This window comes from Nematolebias whitei, chromosome 1, assembly GCF_014905685.2.
Source record: "Nematolebias whitei isolate Nwh7 chromosome 1, NemWhi1, whole genome shotgun sequence".
Lineage (NCBI taxonomy): Eukaryota > Metazoa > Chordata > Actinopteri > Cyprinodontiformes > Rivulidae > Nematolebias > Nematolebias whitei.
In genome coordinates, this window is record NC_056498.1 from 65,426,242 (window position 1) to 65,447,775 (window position 21,534).

Sequence of the window (21,534 nt, forward strand, 5' to 3'; positions counted from 1 at the left end):
AATCAAAGTTTAACATCAAACATTTACATTAATTTGGCAAAATATGAAAATAACAACATAATTAATCAGCAAGCTGTACAGGTAGTGAGAAACAATACGGCGATTGTTTCACTTCTCAGCAGAACAGCAGACATCAAATCACACAGCGGTGATTGAGAACTTTGCTTCAGACATTTCTAAAATATCTGTCAATGATTTCTACTTGATAGAAGAATTTTTAAAGATGGAAAGATGAAGTTTAGTGGGAGTGAAAGATGGATGAGGGAGAATGTGGTGTGTATGAGTGAAAAGTGTTGACAGGACGACACCCTCCATCCGACCCAGCTTTCCTCGGTACGCTCAGTAGTGGACTAGACTCATTTACCTCTCTGACGATGAATCAGAAGAAGAGGAGCTCCAGTTAACGCTACCTTTCAGCGTCTCCGTAGGATGGCAGAGATACGTCCGGAGTGGTGACGGGACTTCGTCAACAACAGTTCACCTCAACGAGTGGACCTCACATGAGTGGGGTTCGTCCGAGTCCACTCAGAGGTGGAAGATGTTATAATCCCAAACTCGGAAGAGCCTTATCATGGCTAGACTTCTGTTCTCCCAAACGACTGGAGCTGCAAACTCTCCAGCCCGACTCCAACGGCAACTGCGACCCAACAGCAACTTCACAGAACTGCCACTTCACAGAACTGCTAACATCTCAGAACTGGGAGAACTAGGAAGTACCGACATTTTAAAGGGCTCTATTCCCGATTCATTTGAGAGTTTCTGATTGGTCAATATCAACCAGACAGGGGTGTGGTTTGTGACGTAAGAGGTTACTAGAAGTCAGAAAACAGCAAGAATGTTATTGGAACAGATTGAAAATGTTCCCAGACAGGCGAGAGAAATGTTTGGGCGAGTTTGGAGAAATAGGTGCCAACTTCTCTGTTTACGTCTGAGAGGATTTAAAAACAAGACAGTTGTTACAACACTTGTCTGCTTCGACTCCTGACCTTGGAAAACGTACACTGCTCATTCAAAGACAGAAATCAGAAAATGCATAATTACTCTGTAACAGACCTTAACATGAATTCTAACTTTGCATAAGCAACTCAAAAATCATTGTTACTGTTTTACAGTTAATAAAATTGATTAGTTCACTGTAACATCTAAAATGTTTGAACTAAAACACTTTGATTATCAAACATTTGTAAAACAGTAATGATAATAGAAAAGAGAGTGTTCTTTCACTTGAATTTTCAAGAAAGAAAGTCTCAGGATGGGTGAACCTGTATTTCTGGATTCAAATCAATGAAATTACAGTTTCTGTCCCACAAGGTTCTTAAGGTCAAGGGTTTTGACCTTAGGTCAAGTTCACTACAATATCTTAGATCCTTATTTATTACACTTTACCTGTATATTTTTGCTATTGTTGGATGTAACTGGGACCCTGTGTACACAATTTTGTACCGCCTCTTGTACCACATGCAATGCGAATGACAATAAAGAATCTCTTTGAATCCTTGAATCCTGTGCATTCTGATGCCCATGCTTGAAAAAAATAACAATTTTCAACAATAAAAACTGACTAAGCGTAATATTTTGTCTCCGTGAATGAGATTAAATTTTCCTAAAAAGCTTTAGGGTTTGTGTGACAATCAAACGATGCTGCCAGTCATATTCACGCAGAAATGCAAACAAAAAGCATCAACGCTACTTAAGCTTATATTCTCACAAAAGTATAGTTTTATGCAAATGAAAGAGGCAATTGTTGCAAAGTGGCTCTCTACATTAGACAGTGAATTGCATTCGTGCTGAGGAGTTTACTGACTGCAATGAATTAGTTGCACTCTCTACAGAAAAGGGTAATTAGCCAAAACAGAAACACAGAGACACAAATTTACACTTTGAAACATGCACATGAGAGACCTTCTTCACATGCACAAATACACATAAGATGCTGAAACATACTGAGTTCACTGAAGCAACCATTGCTCAGATGCTCACACAGTGAAAAAAGAAAACAGAAACGCAAACAGACTCTGGCAATACCCACTGTAAAATAGTAATAATCATTCTAATATTAACAGAGCATATGCTTATGAAAGCCCAAAGGACAGCCGTATGCACAGAGATGAGCACGCACACTACACAACATAAACAATGCTCGCCTGAAAAGTAGAACACTGGGAATGACAGCTGTTCCCTGTGCAGGGAGAAAGGTAATCATGGGGAGTGTGAGAGAACACTTATTTTCACCACAACAGGATGTTTGCGGAAACACAATAAAACACACCCACAGGATCTTTACACATTGAATAATATCACCTTCCTGCCAACACACACAAGCACAGTCACTGAAAGCAACTTTTCACACCTAAGCAGATAAAGAAGGGAGTAAATGCTGGTAAAGGAGGAAGTGTCATAAAGAAAATCCGGCTTCCTGTCAAAGGTTTCACTGCTTTACTTGTCTTTTTTCCCCTTTAAACAACAGCGTGAATCCTTGTGCTGTCCACTTTTTGTGCAAAGACAAGACAGATGTGTTGCATTTGCTGTGTTTTTGGCATATAAAGGTCAAAATGAAAAGAGCCCCACAGTGCAGGATGGATGGGTAAAGGCGCAGGGATGACCACAGGGATTAGAGAGCGGGCCGTGTGAACAGATGGTCCCTGGTTGCCACCCAAGATCCCATTAAGAAACATGGCAGGACTGACCTATTTCTGGCCCCACCATGCCGTGCAAGCCCACTGTACAGAGCAATAGGGACATAATCTACATTCAGAGGTTATAATCGCTGCTATTTTACTCTGACATGATAGGATTACATGCATTGTTACTAAAGCAGCTGCAGAAATCAACTAGTTGAGATGCTGTGATAGTTGCAGTGCGAGAACACTCGTATTTCCAGCTGTCCAAGCAGTCACTTTCTTCCTCAGACGCTGTGCCCTTGAGTGCTTAATGAGGTCTTTTTACAAAACAACCTGGGTGATACAGTTGTCAGAAAACTGATGAGCAGACCAGAGGTGCTCTCCTTCTCACCTGTCTTCCTGAAGCAAATGAATTGTGTGAACAGGTGTCCAAAAGAGATCCTCTAGCAGCTTGTAGTTTTGCTAACAGATGGACAATGCATAGTGCTTACAGCAGTGGTGTAGTCTATGGGATATTCGGACATACGGAGTATACCCACTAGAAAAGCTTAAGAATTTCAGTATACCCACTTAAAAGTGCCCATTGATACATGACATATCATTAGGCACGTGTCATTGACATGTTAAACGACAGTTAAACGCTTCTGTAACAATCTATCTGTATACAGAGCTTGTTTATTATATTTTCTTATCCAGTGAATCATTGTATAATTAATACTTCTGTACTTACTACTTAATACTTGAACATATTTTGCTTTTATACCATCCATCCATTATCTTTACCCGCTTCTTCCTTGTTTGAGTCGCAAGAGTCACCGGCGAACGTGAAAACTCCACCCAGAAAGGCAGACGGGGATTTGAATCGGGGTAAACTGCTCGCTGAGAAGCAGCAGCTCTATCAGTTGTGCCACCATGCTGCCCTGCTTTGATACAATTTTATAAATTCTATAACGTTTTTAATAGGGCAGCACGGTGGTGCAACTGGTAGAGCTGCTGCCTCTCAGCGAGAAGGTTGCCAGTTCAAATCCCAGTCCGGGGCCTTTCTGGATGGAGTTTGCATGTTCTCTCTGTGCATGCGTGGGTTTTCTCTGGATACTCCGGTTTCCTCCCACAGACCAAAAACATGCAAGTTAGGCTGATTGGTAACTCTAAATTGTCCCTAGGTGTGAGTGAGAGAGTGAATGGTTGTTTGTCTCGTTTGTCTCTATGTGGCCCTGTGATGGACTGGAGACCTGTCCAAGGTGTACCCCGCCCCTCGCACAGTGATTGCTGCACATGGTCATCGGCGACCCCCGTGAACCAAAATGGAAGAAGCAGGTAAAAGATAATCAATGGATGGAGGGATAGGATGGATGGATGGATGGATGGATGGATGGATGGATGGATGGATGGATGGATGGATGGATGGATGGATGGATGTTTTTAATACAAAGCCAACTGTTGTACAATGTTTGTTGTTCATTTATTCAAATATAAGTATCAGAGTAATTTGGAAATGTTCGATATGATTAAAACTCAAAATAAATTGATGATTACATTGTACTAACCACAGTACTTTGTTTTCTAAGGACAGAATACGGACCAACCGAGGTAAAGTTAGTTTTACGTTGGACATTCGCACTCCTTGGCTTCAACGGTGTCCAGTGTCCAATGTTAAACTAACTTTACTGTGGTGTACCCACTACAAAAATCTAGACTACACCACTGGTTTACAGTACATGTTGGGGATGGCTCGTAGCTACTACCACACTAAATTTTATCTCAATATCAGTGAAAATGTCAGAATTATAGCCACTTTTATACAGTATTTGCTAAGGGGGATTAGCTGGGGCTGCCAAATTGAATCAAACTAGCTCCTAAACTAAATCAGTTTTAAATGTGTATCTAATGATTCCTTTCAAAAAGTTCAAAAGTCATCTCCCTCCTGCGGAATGTTCTATGTCGCCATGTGCTTGTCTGTGCAGGGTATTTTTTTCATTATCAGGGTCTTTTTTCTCAGCCAAGAAGAAAGAGTTTGATAGGAATTTTTTATTTGCCTCCAATTTCCTACGTGTTCAGTTTCACTACTTGTTTGTCTGTCTAAATAAAGGTTGAATAAAAAAAAAGTTATATTGATGTCTGTCAACTAGTTCATGAGACATTTTGCCAAGAGAGACACATAAATGCACAGATGTACACACAGGCATAGGCTAAAACAGTATCACCCACCTTTTTGTCTTGTGGCAGCAAGAAATACAGATTAAACCTTACCTTTACCTGTCTGACTCTACATCTTATGAAAGGCTGGATGTAATGAACGGCAGGAAGGATGAATATTAAGGAAGTTTGAAACTGTCTCTCCTCTCCCTCCCACGCCTGTCTCATTACAACCGGATGCCCTCTGTAGTTCAGTTTGGAAATAGACTTATTTTATGGAAAGTAAACTTACAATTCATGAAAGACTGTAGATCCCAGAATGTTTACTTCCACCCACAGAAATTTACCAGTGAATGTATTTTCACCAATGTACTGCAGTTGTTGTATTTACAAGAGAGTCCTTTAAAGGACCTGTATGTGAGACCTCAAGTCTGAATCCTTCAGACTGGATAATAGACTTAACCCCATCAGACCCATGCACAAAGCATGTGAAATGTCAGACTGAGCTCATGTAATTCCTTTTATCAAAGTAAACATTTGGCGTGTCATAGATAGAAATGGACACAGGTGTATTTACGGTGGCTGCATTCCATTTGGAAAGAGCTTGTTCTTGTGCATGCTTGCTCTGGATCACAAGGAAGTGGTTTCTAATTTGTGCTGAAAAATCTCCTCGTGCTCGTCAACAAGTCAAAGGTTTAATGGTGGAAACTGTCATTTGTCCTGTGTGTGCACCTGGATGTAATAGTGCTTTTTCTTGATTGTAACAGTGTAGCAAAACCTTTAACTTAAGAAAGAGAAACCCCATTAGAAACATTTGCCTGAGACAAGTTAAACCAACAACAAAAAACATTATAAACTCCAGCTGCAAGACTACTTTTTGGATTATGTCCTATCTGCTTGGACTTGTTGACCCATTACTCACTTAAATTAATTGGAATTAATGTGGCATGATAACCTTAAGATAAACAGAAAAAAACGCATCACCTGACCTATTTGCCTAAATAATATCACATATTGCCTAGTAATGGTTTTTATAGGTGTAATAGCCTTATACTAATAAACATCAAATCAAATGGTCAAAATTTTTATGCATAGATATTGTTAGGGAATATTCCATATGAATATTTTTATTGTGTTTTTATATAATGGCTGAGATGGCTAAGGACATCTTTCGCTCCTGCTTTGAGACCAAAACACTCTCATCTCAACCTGGAGGCCGTCTCGTAGAGCCTCCTTGACATTGTCGCCATAAGAACACGCCAGAAACTTTTTATCTCCATCTGAAGGCCATGGAGCTAAAACACCACAGCCAATGGTCTGTTTTAATTATTTTTATTTATAGTGTATTTATAATGCTAAAGTAAGTGTGCCTATACTAGATCCCTACTGAGAGCCTAACAAGCTGAGGATCTTTAATTAACTAGGTCATTATTTCCGTTTCAAGCCTCCAGAAAGCCACGTCTTTCACTTGCTACCATGCTAATTGTAGCTTGTTGCAAACACATTTGAATGATGATTAGAAGTAACAGGTAGAAGATGGTGAGCACTTCTCTGTGCTTCATAGGACTAGCGGAAGGGGTGCTTTGTTTCAAGTACCTTATTAAAAGGCATTTAATTGGTAGAAACAGAATGACTAAAAATGTTTGTGGTATTTGACAATGTGACGTTTTGACATTGTGGCATACCTTGAAACTGGTTACCAGTCTGCTACAGAAACTCTGCAGCTTGTGTGTCTAATAGAGGGCTACTCTATATGACAATAGACCTTCATTTTATGCAAATATTGCTGTGTTTATGCTTAAGTGATGGAACACAAACATTCTCTAAATTAAATAAATAAATAAAGTATTATGAAATAAGAAAAATGTTCATTTTTATTCTTTTATTCCATAATGGTGCTTTTTCACAACGGCTTATTTATTTCATAATGCCACTTTTCAGCAGAATGACTTCAGCTGTCAATCAACGTTAGTGGGTTGGACGTTCACGCCCACTGGCTGATCCTTCACATCCATTAGTTTTCTTCCTTTTTTTTTTTTCTCCAACAAATCTTTATTTGTACATCCATTAGTTCCTGCTCACTGGTACAGCTAGCATAGCAGCTAGCAGCGACTTGCTAGTTCAACAGCCATGAAGGATGGCAGAGTTGCATGAACTTCATTCAGCTCAGGTAACTTTAGCAGATCAAACTGAGATGATTACGTTCTCAGAAGATACAGGTGTGACAAAAAGTAATGGGCGGCCAAAAATCGATCGGAGCACAGGAGGACTCACTGTTTTAGTTCTTTGAATTTAACAAGATTAACACGTAAAAACGATTATTTGTTTGCTCTAAATTATAGCAAAAGTGTTTCTCCTTTTACTTTTACCGTAATGAACGCACTTTAATGGTAAAAAAATCTTTAATATATTATTATTTTATTATCATATATTAATATAAATCATTAATAGTCTAAGTCCACGTGTGATAAATGTAACTTCTTTGTAATTTCAGGAACTTTGATGTCTTTTAAGGAAAATAATTGTGTTTATGTGAAGGCTCAACCAGTGGGCGTGAAGGTCCAACCCACTGACGTTGATTGACAGCTGAAGTCATTCTGCTGAAAAGAGTCATTATGAAATAAATAAGCCGTTATGAAAAACACCATCATGAAATAAATAAGCTATCATAAAAAAACACAATTATGAAATAAAAGAATAAAAATGAAAGTTAATGCTTTATTTATTTATTTAATTTTGAGCATTTTTTGGTGTTCCACAGTAAACAACTACCGGTATAAAGAAAAGTTCAGCTGCTACATTTGAATCCCGCAAAACGTATTTCTTGAGAGAAAATGTATTTTGAACATGTTTCCCCCAAGATGTGTTTGTGAACGCAATGTGATTCTATAAGAAAATGTTGAAAAATGAATCACTTCACACCTTGGCTGGACCTGCATTTGTCTGGTAATTCAATAAGCCTGAGGGTGGACTTGATCTTTCACTAATGGTAAAGTCATCAAGGCAAACAAATCAACCAGGATGGAGGGCTCTGCCTACCAGAAACAATCCATCTCAGTCTACTTTCGTTTCTTTTTTTTTACTTGAACAGAACAAAGCCACCTGTGTGGATGTGTGTGCGTTTGTGAGCAGGAAAGAAGCCGTGTTTTCGGGTGTGTAGTTTAATTTCTGCTGTGCTCTGCCCAGGCAGACAGGCCTGTTAATGCCAGATGACTGAGCACCACTACACAGCAGTTGCTATGGTTACCAGCCAGGTTCTGTGTACACGGATACTCCTTGCAATTTCAATCTACGGTAAAGCACTGAGGGAAGAGCAAAAAAAAGCTAGACAACAAATCACCTCACCACCCACACGTGCACATACACACATGCATGCACATTACATACCCACAGCCACCTGAAAAGGTCCTGCTTTAACAGTATAGTATATGTGAAGAAATCCTTGCAAACAAGAACCCACGGATGTGCATGTTCCACCCACATGATGAGCCAGTCGCTCACCTTCATGGAGCACTCCGTACTCACAGTATTGTGCTACATAACATTAAAATGAGCTCTGTAAGGAAACTCGGCCTGGTGTGCAGAATTATCACCTGCACCAGAAGTGGCACAAAACCCAGTAGGTGAAACTCTGGGATACCTCTAAATCTAGAAACCCCTTTCAGGCAGCCTGTGCCATATTTCCTCTTGAAGGTAACAAACAATCTGTTTTACTTGCAGGTTGCCCATCTGTTTCTGATGTGTTTTTTTTTCCACCCTTACTTTAAATCTCTCACACACGCTTACAGCACACATGCATACAGGGCAGATTGGGAGTTGAAGATGAAAGGAAAAGGGAGCTGTGTCCGTGCCAGTGGAGCTGTGTGAGTGGGAAAGTGATGAAAGAGAAGCTCATTTAGTAAATTGACAGCTCCCTTCAGGATTTTTTTCTCTCCATCTTCTCCTTTATGAAAGGCCTGGGTCCTTCTCAACTCCAAATTTATTCTAATAAGGCAAGAGGAAAGTGTTACATTCCAGCATGCATTAAAAGTGACTCTGTTAGTGTTTCACTTTAGGTTTTATCTCTTCTTCTACTTACTCCCACAACTGTTTCATTCAGTCCACAGTGGATGTCAGTGCAGAAACAGATCAACTTCGATTACAGCTAAGATGTGAAAAGGAGAGCTTCAACACACAACTAGCAGATAAAAACAAATGCTTATGTATGAACTGTAAGCTACTCTATAAATAAATACTTAAAATGACCAGCATTACGCACAAACACTGCATCGTTTGAATTCCTACACAAACAAAACACACAAAGCATTAAAACTGATGTCTATTTTTTGGTTGTGGAAATCAGCAAACAAACTTTATTGAGTTTACGCCACACCATTAAGGCTATGAAAATGACGTTCCTTGAAAAAATGTATCAAAAGCGTCGTTAAAACATGAACAATGGTGTCCAGTCCTGGTCCTGGAGAACCACTATCTTGCATGTATTAGCTGTTTCTCTGCTTTTACACAACTGGTTTGAATTACAATGGAAAAACTGGCTTCTGCAGAACTTGAGAACATGCTGAGGAACAGGAAAACATCTGAACCGTGCAAGATGGCAGCCTTTGGATTAGACGCTACAACAGGTCACTGGTTCCACAGAGTACAGAGCTTCTGCAGAAGTTCTAGCAAAGATTAACACAAAGCATGACGCGCTTGCTCAGACAATATAATACAGATAAAGTGATGTCATAATTCAACGATTAAAATTGAATATTCTTAACAGCCATAGCATGTTCTTCATAATCAGTAATAATATTTAGTTTCATCTACACCTGACACTTCGCACAACAAAGTTGTAAAAAAAAAAGATATTGTGTAAGTTGTTAGCACTTAGAATGTGATAATGACTCAGCTTCCATAGGCCAGGCCAGGGGTGTCAAGCTCACCTACAAAAGGAGGCCAAAATTAAAACCTTTTTCAAATTAAGGGCCGATTTCAGAAACTACATGAACTCAAATCAGATAACCAACATATTTTCTTGGTCACAGGTTCCTCAACAAGAGTTTGATTGGTTTCATTTGATGTTTTCTGTTGTGCTTTTGACATCATTATCAAAGATTACTGAAAAATATCAAGAGATAGAAATATTTTACGTTTCACATATCATCTTGGGTGCCAGATAAGATGTCAACAAGGGCCACATTTGGCACCCAGGCGTTGAGTTTGACACATATGGCTTAGGCTAACAGGGACCCATGTGGGGCTGAGAGATGGTGCATAGGGACCACTGCAGCAGAAAGAAGGTTTGACTCTGCCATCAAATTCTGAAACCCAACCAGGTCTGAGCCTCTTTACCAAACAAATTAACTACCATGCTCCGTGCCATCCTAATGGATCTGTGTAAAACAGATGAGAATACAGCAGCATGCGGAAGGCAACTCAGGTCAGAGCATCAGTTGCAGCTCAGTTTGTTCAAATAAATGTTTTGGATTTGCTTTAAACAGACTGGATCAAAAGGTTGCAGGGACTTGAGCTACGAGGTTTTATACATGTAAGCCAGTATGCAAAACAAAACTTACCAGAACTCTGCCAGTGAGCGTCTGAGCGGAGATCATGACCCCAGCCCAGTCTTTGACTGAAGTCATCCATCCCACCTCACTGGCTGCTGCCTCCTCCTTCTCATCAGGACCTTTTGTTGTCTTGTCTGCTGCCTGATTGTTGGCAGGATTATTCACCTTCTGAGCCTCCTGAAAGAAAAAGAAAAGAATAAATAAATACCCAAGTACTCAAGTTAAGTGATAAAAGGAAGAGAACAGAGACGCTTCAAACCTTCTTGGTGACCTCTAATGTTTAGTCATGTGTCCACATATGAGCTCACATGTAAGAACTACTTCAAGAGTTACCCCTATGAATATTGCTTTAGTTGATGTGCACATATGGTTCTATACATCAGTCATTCCTTAGGGTAAAGAGCATACTGCTGCTGTTGTCACGCAGGCCCTTTAATGCTCCTTCTGCCCATATGAGTGCACAGAGCTTCTCCAACATGCTCTGTTTGGCAGAGTTGCAGCGTGCAGCTGTTCCTCTGCAGCCATTCACTCACTCCTTACTTTGACACTAGCTGCCTCTCAGCTTCCTTGTCCTTCTGGCAGAAAAAGCAAGTGAGTAGATTTCCTTATGTTTAAAGTTGCTGTGGCAACAAATCCCAGCAATTAAATCCACAGGTGCAATAATATCTGCTCGCATGCAATATATATTTAAATATACACTATATGGTGTTTCTGCAGGGTGTAAGAACAGCGTCATTATAAAACAACCCATGAGAGTGTTCTGTCCATTTCAAGAGGCTTGTCTGATCAAACTGGATTACATTTGATAATGATACGACATGAACACAGCTGCCATTTTCCTAATTTCATTCCAACCCCATAACAATGCTAATAAACTTGGCCTAAAAAAGCCTAACTTAGTCATGAGATCATTTTCTTGCTCCTCCTTTTGGCTGTCTGAGCTCCAGCAGATAAACCAGTTATTTGTGCTTCACTGGTGAACGGAAAGTCAGAGATGTTATTTCATGAAGAAAATCTGGAGCATCTGCTTTTGTCTGTAAAAGTGTTTGATTAAAAAATAATATATGTTATTATTTTTGGTCAGTTTGGTAATCCTGATTATTATAAACAGTTATTCATTTGGTTTGGAAACTTTGTATCATTGCATGTAAAGAAAGTGAATTGTTTGAAATGTGAAACTTTCATCCCAACAGTAGGCTACTGGATAAAATATTAAACACAAACAAATAAAATTATCCTTATAGTGGACTTCTAATATATTTTAGAGCTCTTTGAAATCTGTTGGGTTTTTTTTCTCCAAAATTTTGTTTTTATGTCTCTAAATTCCATGTTTTATGGTGTAACCCCATTTTTTGTCAAAAAGTGTTTAATAGTGTTTTAATAACGGATTGTGCTTGGTGTTTAATATTATTTCTGGATGCAGAGGAGCACTGTTTGTGTGGCTGCCCCCAGCCCAGGTGGAGCTGCAGCTGATTTCAGAGGTAAGACAAAAATAATACGTGCTCCTAAAGCGAAACATGGCAAAATATTTTAGTATAACAATCATTTTTAAGATTAAATTGCTTTGTGATTGTCTGGAGTACAAATCAAAGCTACAGATTTAGTGTCTTGCACAGACTTACGTTAACGTTTGATTTATAAATCATAATTAAGTTTAGTAGAAGTAGAATGAGCTGAGATGGTGTAGGGGCAGGGTGGTTGACTCAGGACCCGCAGGTCCCAGGTTCAATCCCTGGTCATTGCACATCTCATGGTGTCCCTGAGCAGGACACACTATCCATTTGCTCTGCTTTCCATAGATGCCCACTTTTGCTTTTATGCTTTTAACCCATCCACCGCCAGGTGGATGGGTTAAAAGCGTATTCAAAAATACTTTATTAATCCCAGAGGGAAATTAAATAAATAATAATAACAAATTTATTATTATAAAGTTGAGCAGCGCTGTGGCGCAACTGGTAGAGCTGCTGCCTCTCAGCGAGCAGGTTTCTGGTTCAAATCCCAGTCCGGGGACCTTTCTGGGTGGAGTTTGCATGTTCTCTCCGTGCATGCATGGGTTTTCTCCGGATACTCTGGTTTCCTCCCACAGACCAAAAACATGTATGTTAGGCTGATTGGTAACTCTAAATTGTCTTTAGGTGTGAGAGAGGGAGTGAATGGTTGTCTGTCTCGTTTGTCTCTATGTGTCCCTGTGATGGACTTGCGACCCGTCCAGGGTGTACCCCGCCCCTCACACAGTGATTGCCAGACATGGGCACCAGTGACCCCGTGACCCAAAATGGAAGTAGTAGGTAAAAGATAATGTATGGATTATAAAGTTGATCATTCTTGGAAACATAAACGGAATAAAATAAGAAAACAAACAGATTGTTTGCTGGCTGTATGGATTCACCATCGAGTGTACCAGCAGAACTGAACGCAGGCAGAAAATAGAGTCTGCCTGCCCAAAACAATTGTTTATCTGAATTTGGCCTCCCTGCTGGCCTTGGACAGGCCAACTTATCTCAAATTGCTCCTGGAGGCTACATAAACTCGAAGACCTGCCTGCACCTCCCCCCCCCCCACCCCCTCCCTCCCAAGGACATATGTGGCCTTATCAGAACTATGATGCTGATAAACACTGTACCATCTTATGAAAACTTTGGAACTTTCTGGAGTGTCCATGGATAACTCACCGCCTTGGTCGAGCTCTATGCATAAATGTATTATGATGTCATTGTATGTTGCAGTTGCGAGGACTTTTTTTTTTGCCTCTTTTACACTGTTTCCTGACCAGAGCATGATGCGAGACATAATTTATTTTGGTTTCTTCCACCCTCGTGTTCTCTTTTTCTCATCTGCCTGTATGTTGTATGTAACAGATCTCTTGTAAATGAGTCTTCGAGGCTCATTGGGAACTAACCTGTATAAATAAAGGTCTAATAATAATAATAATAATAATAATAATAATATGGTAAATTATGGGTATTTCAGATGACTGCTTTTGCAGATTTGACTAAATATTGACAACTTCAACACTAAGTTATTTTATTAAGCTTCAGTCAAGCACTAACAAAAATAAAATAAAATTAGGTGTAAAATATCTTCTTGAATATAAGATGTGGAATGGATTCAGGGAAAGTCTAGTATGAAATAATCTTTGAAGTTTTTTCCTATTTCTTCAAATCAAACCTCCCAGAACCAGCCTATCTGCTACTTGCAGGGCGGCTGCTCACGCTTTACTGTAAAAGAAAAAAACTAACCATCTGGCAGCTAGGACAGCAACATGTGGCATTGTTTTGTTAACAAGAGAAAAACGTTGAAAAAAATAGACGTCTAAAGCTATATTTTGATTTATTTTTAATATTTTGCGCATTTTTTTATAAAGCACATTATATAACATGCTGCAGAAAATAAGTGGGGGGAGAATCTTCTAAGCTCTTTAAAATGTATCTGACTGTGCAGGCTGCATGACTAAGATTCTGCCCTCCGCTAAACCGTGAACCACCGGCCCCGAGTCCGTCATCTTTAAAAGTGCATTTAGCTACACCATCAGCATCTGTCTCGCCTGTAACATGCTGCAGGTATTCAGCACAGCGTGTATGCACGCAGGTCATTCTGTACACTGATGTCTAAAGTTTCACTGGCTGCTTGTGTGAGTACGTCACAGCATGTGCACGTTGTGCCTATTAGTTTCTGAACCAGAAGACCCCAACCACCTAATCTTACACATAAGCTGTTACTGGATCGCTAACAAATCCCATCTCACATAATTGATGGGGTGAAAATTACTCGTATTTGGGGAAACTTTTAAAGTTTTATTTAAACAAAAATGTGTATCTGTTGTCCAGAATAAGTGCTTAACAAATACAAACTAGACATTTTCTCAATATTTTTTGAAGGGTGCCAGTGCAGATGCTGCTAAAAATTCAACATCACATTTGCCATTATCTAAACTCTTTTTATTTTCAAGGTCTGCTTTTTGATGCATGAATGTGTAAAATGTGTGAAATTAAATCATGATCAAAAGAAAAAGGTAAAGCTGTGGACAGTGGCTCATCTTGTTTACCATGACAGCTACGCACATTTCTTTCTCACTCCTTGACAGACAGAAATGTAGACTGAAAAGTAACCTTTAAACAAAACGTGGCAGTGAGAACCCGAAAGTAAAACATCTGAACCCTGAGCAGCAGCTGTTTCTGTAGTGTTTTATGGAGATGTGACAAATTACAAAGACCATTCATTGCCACTTAGGGCTATTCAACTGGTGGCCTGCGGGCCATTTCTGGCCCGTGGGTGACTTCAAGCTGGCCCACCAATGACTTCATTTAAAAAAATGGGAAAAAATGTGAGAGAGTTTAGGTTTTGGGTTCTGTTTATTGCACTTATGATTCAATGCAATAAAATAAACAAATTTAAAAGGTAACAAAGCATTGTAAATCTTGGTTTATTTACATAATGACTTTAATCGCTGGATGTCAGGCCCCTGAGCTGCTGACTTTCAGAAACTGTGGCCCCCTGAGCAGGTTTGTTGAATAGCCCTGATATACCGTATTTTCCGCCGTACACGTCGCACCATCCCATAAGTCGCATCAGTCCAAATATGTCTAATAAAGCGGAAAATCCATACATATATTGCTTTGCCGTATACGTTGCATCTATTATGCGTCACTGCTGACGCATTGTGTTTGTTACGTGTCATCTCTGACAACCCAGAAATGTGGGCCAAACCCGGAAATGTGGGCCAGTGTTGTGCCAAAAATCGGCTGGCTGCCAAATGGTGGCCAAGGGAGCGTGCACGGGAGGACTTTAGCAAGAATTTAACCAGATTAACACTTAAAAACAATTACTTGTTTGCTCAAAATTATTGCAAAGGTGTGTCTCAGTCTAACTTTTGCTTAATAAATGCATTTTGACGGTCAAATTAGCTTCATTTCATCGGGGCAGCGCAGCGAAAGGAAGCTGATTTGATGGTTGCTCCAGGCGAGCTGGACGAAGGTGGCTTCATGGCAAGTCGATTGTGTCACTAATAGCCACTTTTATCTATTACATGACACAATGGCATGCCATACTACTCGAGTTGCATCTATCAGCTGAAAATGGTAGTGTTCGATATTTTCAGTTAGAATGAATGACAACGATCATATCTCAGCCAAAAATTGGTTTATGCATATGGGAAAACAATTCATAAATAAGTTGCTTCCGCATATAAGTCGCAGGGTATGCAAATTATGCACAAAAAACGCAACTTATAGGCCAAAAAATATGGTATATATGATTCTGGGTAAGTATTTAGAGAAACAGTGTCTTATTGTAACAGCACTGAAAATATCCAGAAATGTTCTATAACACTAAGTGTTCCTTGTAATGTCATGATCAGTCAAAAAAAATAAATTTGTTATTTATATTGATGGTTAATGTTAATGACCCTAAATAAATAAAAAAATGTTAGTAAAAGTTGTAACTGGCTGCCAACTACTGCATATTTGTTTATCCTTGTAAACAAAGTTTCTGAAAATAGGTTGACAATGGCATCATTCATGGAAAATAAAACTGGGATGAAAAAACAATTGAGGTATTGGTACATATTTACATTCAGATTCGTTGAGTAACATTGCAGATCAGCTTCCAAATTGTTTTTGGCAAATTCGGCCAAGTGCTCTGTTTATATAAATACCCATACCCACATTTCAGACATGTGTATCAATATTTCTGGAACTTACTGGAGTAAACTCTTTTAAATGCACCATATAACAAAATTCAGGATACTTTTTTTTTAATTCGTTTGCAAAGAATACCTTTAAAATATACCCCATATTTCCCAGATAGAATATGGACCAGATTTCATCATTTATTCACTTTTATTGTATCTGTCTTACCATAAAACTGACATGTTACACCTTTTTTGACTACTCAGTTTAAAATACACTTTACATAGTTCATCTCCCTACTTCAAGAGACCTTTTTATAACACAATGTTAATATTAGGATTGCATCAATTAACTGCATACACAGGGGGCTCTGTTAGTAATGAGCACGAGTGCGACAGATAAAACATGACACAAGGACGAAGACAAAGAGAGAAAGTGACAGAGAAATCTACAGGACAAGGGCAGAAAGACAGAGGGACGGGGAGGACAAGAAGAACTCGTCAAACAATAAGTCAGAGAGAGGCAAGAAGATGGAATGATGAAGTCATGGCGGAAGATGTAATTATAGAAAGGAACAAATTAAAATATATCGTAAGACTAAAACGAAAGAGCACAAGCGATGACAGATAAAAATTTGTTGACACAAGTAAAAGCAGACCATGGAACAGACAAGGAGCAGGAGAAAATGGGGAAGAGATGGGGAGTCATGCCCGTCTGACTCGGCTGATCTAACAGGACTTAGCTTCAACGCAGCTGTCCTTCTGGCTTTCAACGGCATTGCTCGGGAAAATTCTATTCCAGTCTGTGCAGCTATTTATAGGCTCACCCCATGAGACGTGAAAGTAGGGAATCTCATAACATGCTTCGTTACCCCTGTTTGCTATTTTAATGCCAGTACATTTATCCAGTGTCTCTGGGTTAGAGATTCTCACTGGGACATTAAGAAAAGGAGAAGAGGGGTGAAGAATAAGGGCAGCACAGCGACACAGTTAGAGCTGGCACCTAACAGTGTGGCGGTCACAGTTTGGTCTCCTGGCCTTTCTAGGCAAAGTTTGCATGTTCTCCCATGGGCATATGGGGGGATTGGGTACTCTGGTTTTCTCTAATTGATTAAAAACATGCATGTTAGGTTGCTTAGTAACTTTAAATTGTCTGTATGTGTAAGTGAGATGGTCGTTTGTCTTGTTTTTCTCTATGTGAACTTATGAAGGCCTTGCTACCTGTCCAGGTACCCTGCATCTCACACTGTGTCCAGTGAAGATAGGCACCAGCTGCCCCACAACCCAGACAGAAAAATTCAGGTAAATGGTCAATGGACTGCACTTATATAGCACTTTTCTATCTTATCAAGATACTCAAAGCGCTTCACAACACAATCTGTGCCCTCATTTACCCATTCATACAGCACTCTACAAAGCTAATCTGAATCTGTAGAAACTGATCAGTGCTTTGGATCACATTCATGCACCAGTGGGACACATTGGAGGCAATGAGAGGTTCAGTGTCTTGCCCAGGGATTCTTCAGCATGTGACTGCTGGTGGAATCGAACCCCCAACTCTTGCATTGGAGGACGACTGTTCTAGCCACTCAGCCACAGCCACCTCAGGTAAAGAAAATTAGGGTTAGATGGATGGATGGATGGATGGATGGATGGATGGATGGATGGAGCTTTACCAGTAAGAGCAAGAACAAGTAGAGAAATTACATTTTATGCCAATATGCGGCGTGAATGCTGAATACTGAATGACTTTTCTAAACTGACTGAAGAAGCTGAAATTGAGTTGTTGAAACGGTTGGATGCATCACAAACAAGAATGAGTCCAGTTACAGGAAGGAGGTGGAACACCTGAAGAGCTGGTGCAGGAAGAACAACCTATGCATCAATGTGAAGAAGACAAAGGAAATGAAAACTCACCTACACCCCCCTGAACATAGGAAGAGATGTGGTGGAAGTGGTCTCCAGTTACAAGTACTTGGGTGTGCACTTGAATGACAACTTCAGCTGGGGCAACAACACTACCAGCCTGATCAAGAAAGATCATGAGAGACTCTACTTCCTCAGGCACGCTGGTCTGGGAAGCTCAGTCCTCACCTCCTTCTACAGGTGTGCAGTGGAGAGCATCCTGTGCTCCAGCATCAACGTGTGGCATGGAGGCTGCACAGATGCAGAAAGAAAAGCTTTGCAGAGAGTGGTGAAGGCTGCACAGAAGACTGTTAGAGTCAGCCTCCCCACCATCACAGACATTTACATCTCCAAATGCAGGAAGAGAGCCACCAGCATCAGGAAGGACCCCACTCACCCAGCACACACACTTTTTGCTCTGCTCTCCCTCAGGAAGGCTGTGGAGGAGCATTAAGTGTAGAACCACTAGACTGAGGAACAGCTTCTACCATGACGCTGTTAGACTCATGAATCTCTAATCAGGATAATCACTGTGAAGAAAAAAAATCACTGTAATGCAACTTTGATTGGCGTGCTGCTGATTATCCATGCTGCTGATCTCATGCTGCTGATTATCCATGCTGCTGTATTCATTCAGTCGTACTCATCCACCCACAAAGACTCATGTTTGTGTCGTTGTTGTTCAGTGTATTGTTTATCAGTGACTAGCGTTTATCTTGGATTTTTTAGCGTATCATTTGGCATTTGTTTAGTGCAAGGTTATTCAACTAAACGGCTCAGGGAGCCACAGTTACTAAAAGCCAAGAGCTCAGGGGCTGGACATCCATCAGTTATTGTTATGAAGTGTTTGTTTTATGGTTTAACATCTAGTTTTATTTCAAAATGAACCCATTGGTAGGCCAAACCTAGTTCACCTGTGGGGCTGATTTGGCCCCCGGGCCACCAGTTGAATAACCCTGATTTAGTTAATATCTTAGTGTATATCTTAGTGTATTTCTTAGTTTATACAGTTTATTAGATCCTTTTTGACTGTTTATTTTTACACTTTATATTTTTTCTATTGTTGGATGTAACAGGGACCCTGTGTACACGGTTTCATTCCACCTCATGTACCACATGTGAATAACAGTAAAGAACCTTGACAATTGGCCTAATATAAGCAGAACAGCTAAAAGGAGCAAATAGCCGAAATATATAATGACTAGGTAAAGAAAGCAAAAAGTAGTTAAAAAAGACATAAATAGAGTGAGTCTACTGAAATAGATATTAGAGAGCAAAGTTTTTGAAGTAACTAAAGAGATATAATTGTACTTCAATGGGTAAATATATTTAAATAAAATATTTTGAAAAGTATAAAACGTTTTGGGGTTTTTTTTTTCTCGGCACTTATCTCTTAAATGAGCATATATGAATAGTTAAAACAACACAAAATGCAGGGGTCTGATTTTCAAACAATAAAATTACAAAAACAGTTAAAAAAAACAAGAAAACTGCAGCGTGAATGCTGAATCAGCATCGGCACTAAAATCATTTTGTAGGTTTATATCTACACAATCTATATCACAAATGTATTTGTAACAACTCAAATAAAACTAAAGCTTTATGAAGGTTTACTGAATGCAAAGCAGTGGTTTCCTCAGCTTATGCTGTTAGCTAAGGCTTAGATAGTAAACAAGGTGTTTGGAAACTTAGCTTCTGAGGAAAATCTTTTCTCTTGATAAATAGTTATTTATAGAACTGTCAGATGCAGACTGTGAAATGGTTTTAGTGAGAACACATGTACCATGAACTAATATAATAAATGGGGAGGAAAAGGGACCAATAAGTTGAAGGACCACCACAAATACAAACTCCAAAAGTGAACATGTGATAATTTATTTAGTTCTCTGCAGATTTAATTCATTTTTGCTCTTCCCATTCTGGAGATGACTTGTTACTATGGTGATACACACCAGCTCATATCTATGGTTTCTATGCAAATCAGGTCCAACAGAGTAAGCTTTGCATCAGGCCATTTACAGTAACACACCAGGAAAATGTTATTTAATGTAAAACAAAACTGCCAAATGAAATCAGAGCTGAAATATGTCAAGAAATCTTGTTATCACTCGTATAAAACAAATATTCTGCACGAAGAACGGTACATGACCAAAGCTTTCTCTGAGTCAGACAGCAACCTACAATATTTTTTCCAGAGGCACTTACTGCACATATTTTTAAGCCCATCAGAAAGAAGGTGGGGGGAAAAAGCCAACATGCTTGAATGACATCAAGCTTTAATTGTGCTTCAACCATCAGTGGCACCGTCACCTAAGGCTAATATCCACCATTTTGTACTCTACAGATCTTCACCAGCATACTCTACAGATGTATACGTATGTGGGGCATCCTTAAATATATATAATAAGCGCATATTAAATGTCTTAACAACATCTTGAATGTCACAAAACTAATGTTCCAAATTTCAATGACAACCTTCCCCGCCCATTCAGAATAGGCTGAGGTGGCAGGGTCAAACATGCATTACATACTGCTGCAGGGTTCCTGAACATGACATCCTCGTGATGTTCATCCTGCTTTAACCGTCTTTAAATCTGCTGAACCAGGCAGTTGACTCCATTTTTTTATATTGCGCTGAAAAACAGACTTTCATTCAGGGGCACTATGACATTTTGTGCATTCTTATGTGTTAAGAGCAAAGACAGATTTTGTCTGGGGCGCGATTTGAGTTCACATCTCTTAATACTTACAAACCTGGAGAAAATAGTGCGTCTTCAAACTGGTATAATTCATTGCTCCTCAGCTGCTCATAATACAGAGACAAAACCTGAGCTCAGATTTTTTAAATGTATTTTTTTGCTTGGTTGTTTTGCTTTTTAAGACACTTTAAGGGAGACTCATTGGCAGGCAGTTTCTTCTGGCATACTGTGATAATGGCCTCATAAAAAGGCTAAATCTGTTCAAAAGGCAGTTGTCTCCTTAAGTCTCAAGACCTACAGTATATAACTGGTTTCTGGCTACAATTTATTTTTTCCTGACAGCTTTTATTCTTGAAATAATAATAATAAATTATTTTTAGCACCCACTACAGGAAGTAGTAGCCTATCTGTAAAGACGGATAGTGTTTTTGGCCACGTTTGTCTGTGTTTATCAAATATCTCTTTACCCACTGGAGAAATGGAAATGAAACTCACAGAAATCAAAACTATTCATCTGTAAGTCATTAACTTTTGTAGCCAACCAAATTCAAGAAGGTTGCTGCAGCCAACTGACCTTGAAAACTCTAAGTGTGGCTTCATTCCTATCAGTTTTACTGATCGTGATTTAGAGTCTGTTGTGGTAGAAGCTGAGACTGATCCACAATACACACCCTGAGCACAAAAAGATTGCACTGGAACATTGTTTAAAACTTTTCCATTGACTATCCATTCATCCATTATCTTTACCAGTGTCTTCCTTTTCGGGTCACAGGGGGCCACTGGTGCCCATATCCAGCTATCGTGTGAGAGGTCACTCTGAACAGGTCTCCAGTCCATCTCGGGGACACTAGAGACAAACAACCATTCACTCTCTCACTCACACCATGCATGTTTTTGGTCTGTGGGAGGAAAGTACCCAGAGAAAACCAATGCATGCACGGACAGAACAACTCTACCAACTGTGCCATCGTGCTGCCCTGCCATTGATTTATTTTTAG

At 39.6% G+C, this 21,534-nt stretch overlaps 1 protein-coding gene across 1 annotated transcript in view; it reads right to left on the reverse strand.

Annotated features, from left to right (window-relative positions):
• The window catches only part of kcnma1a (potassium large conductance calcium-activated channel, subfamily M, alpha member 1a), a gene marked incomplete in the record, with an annotated part of 198,584 nt that overhangs the window by 130,257 nt on the left and 46,793 nt on the right, over window positions 1–21,534 (reverse strand). Inside the window, 1 exon segment of the mRNA XM_037680098.1 lies at window positions 10,316–10,483. Coding sequence (XP_037536026.1) covers window positions 10,316–10,483 — 168 coding nt within the window.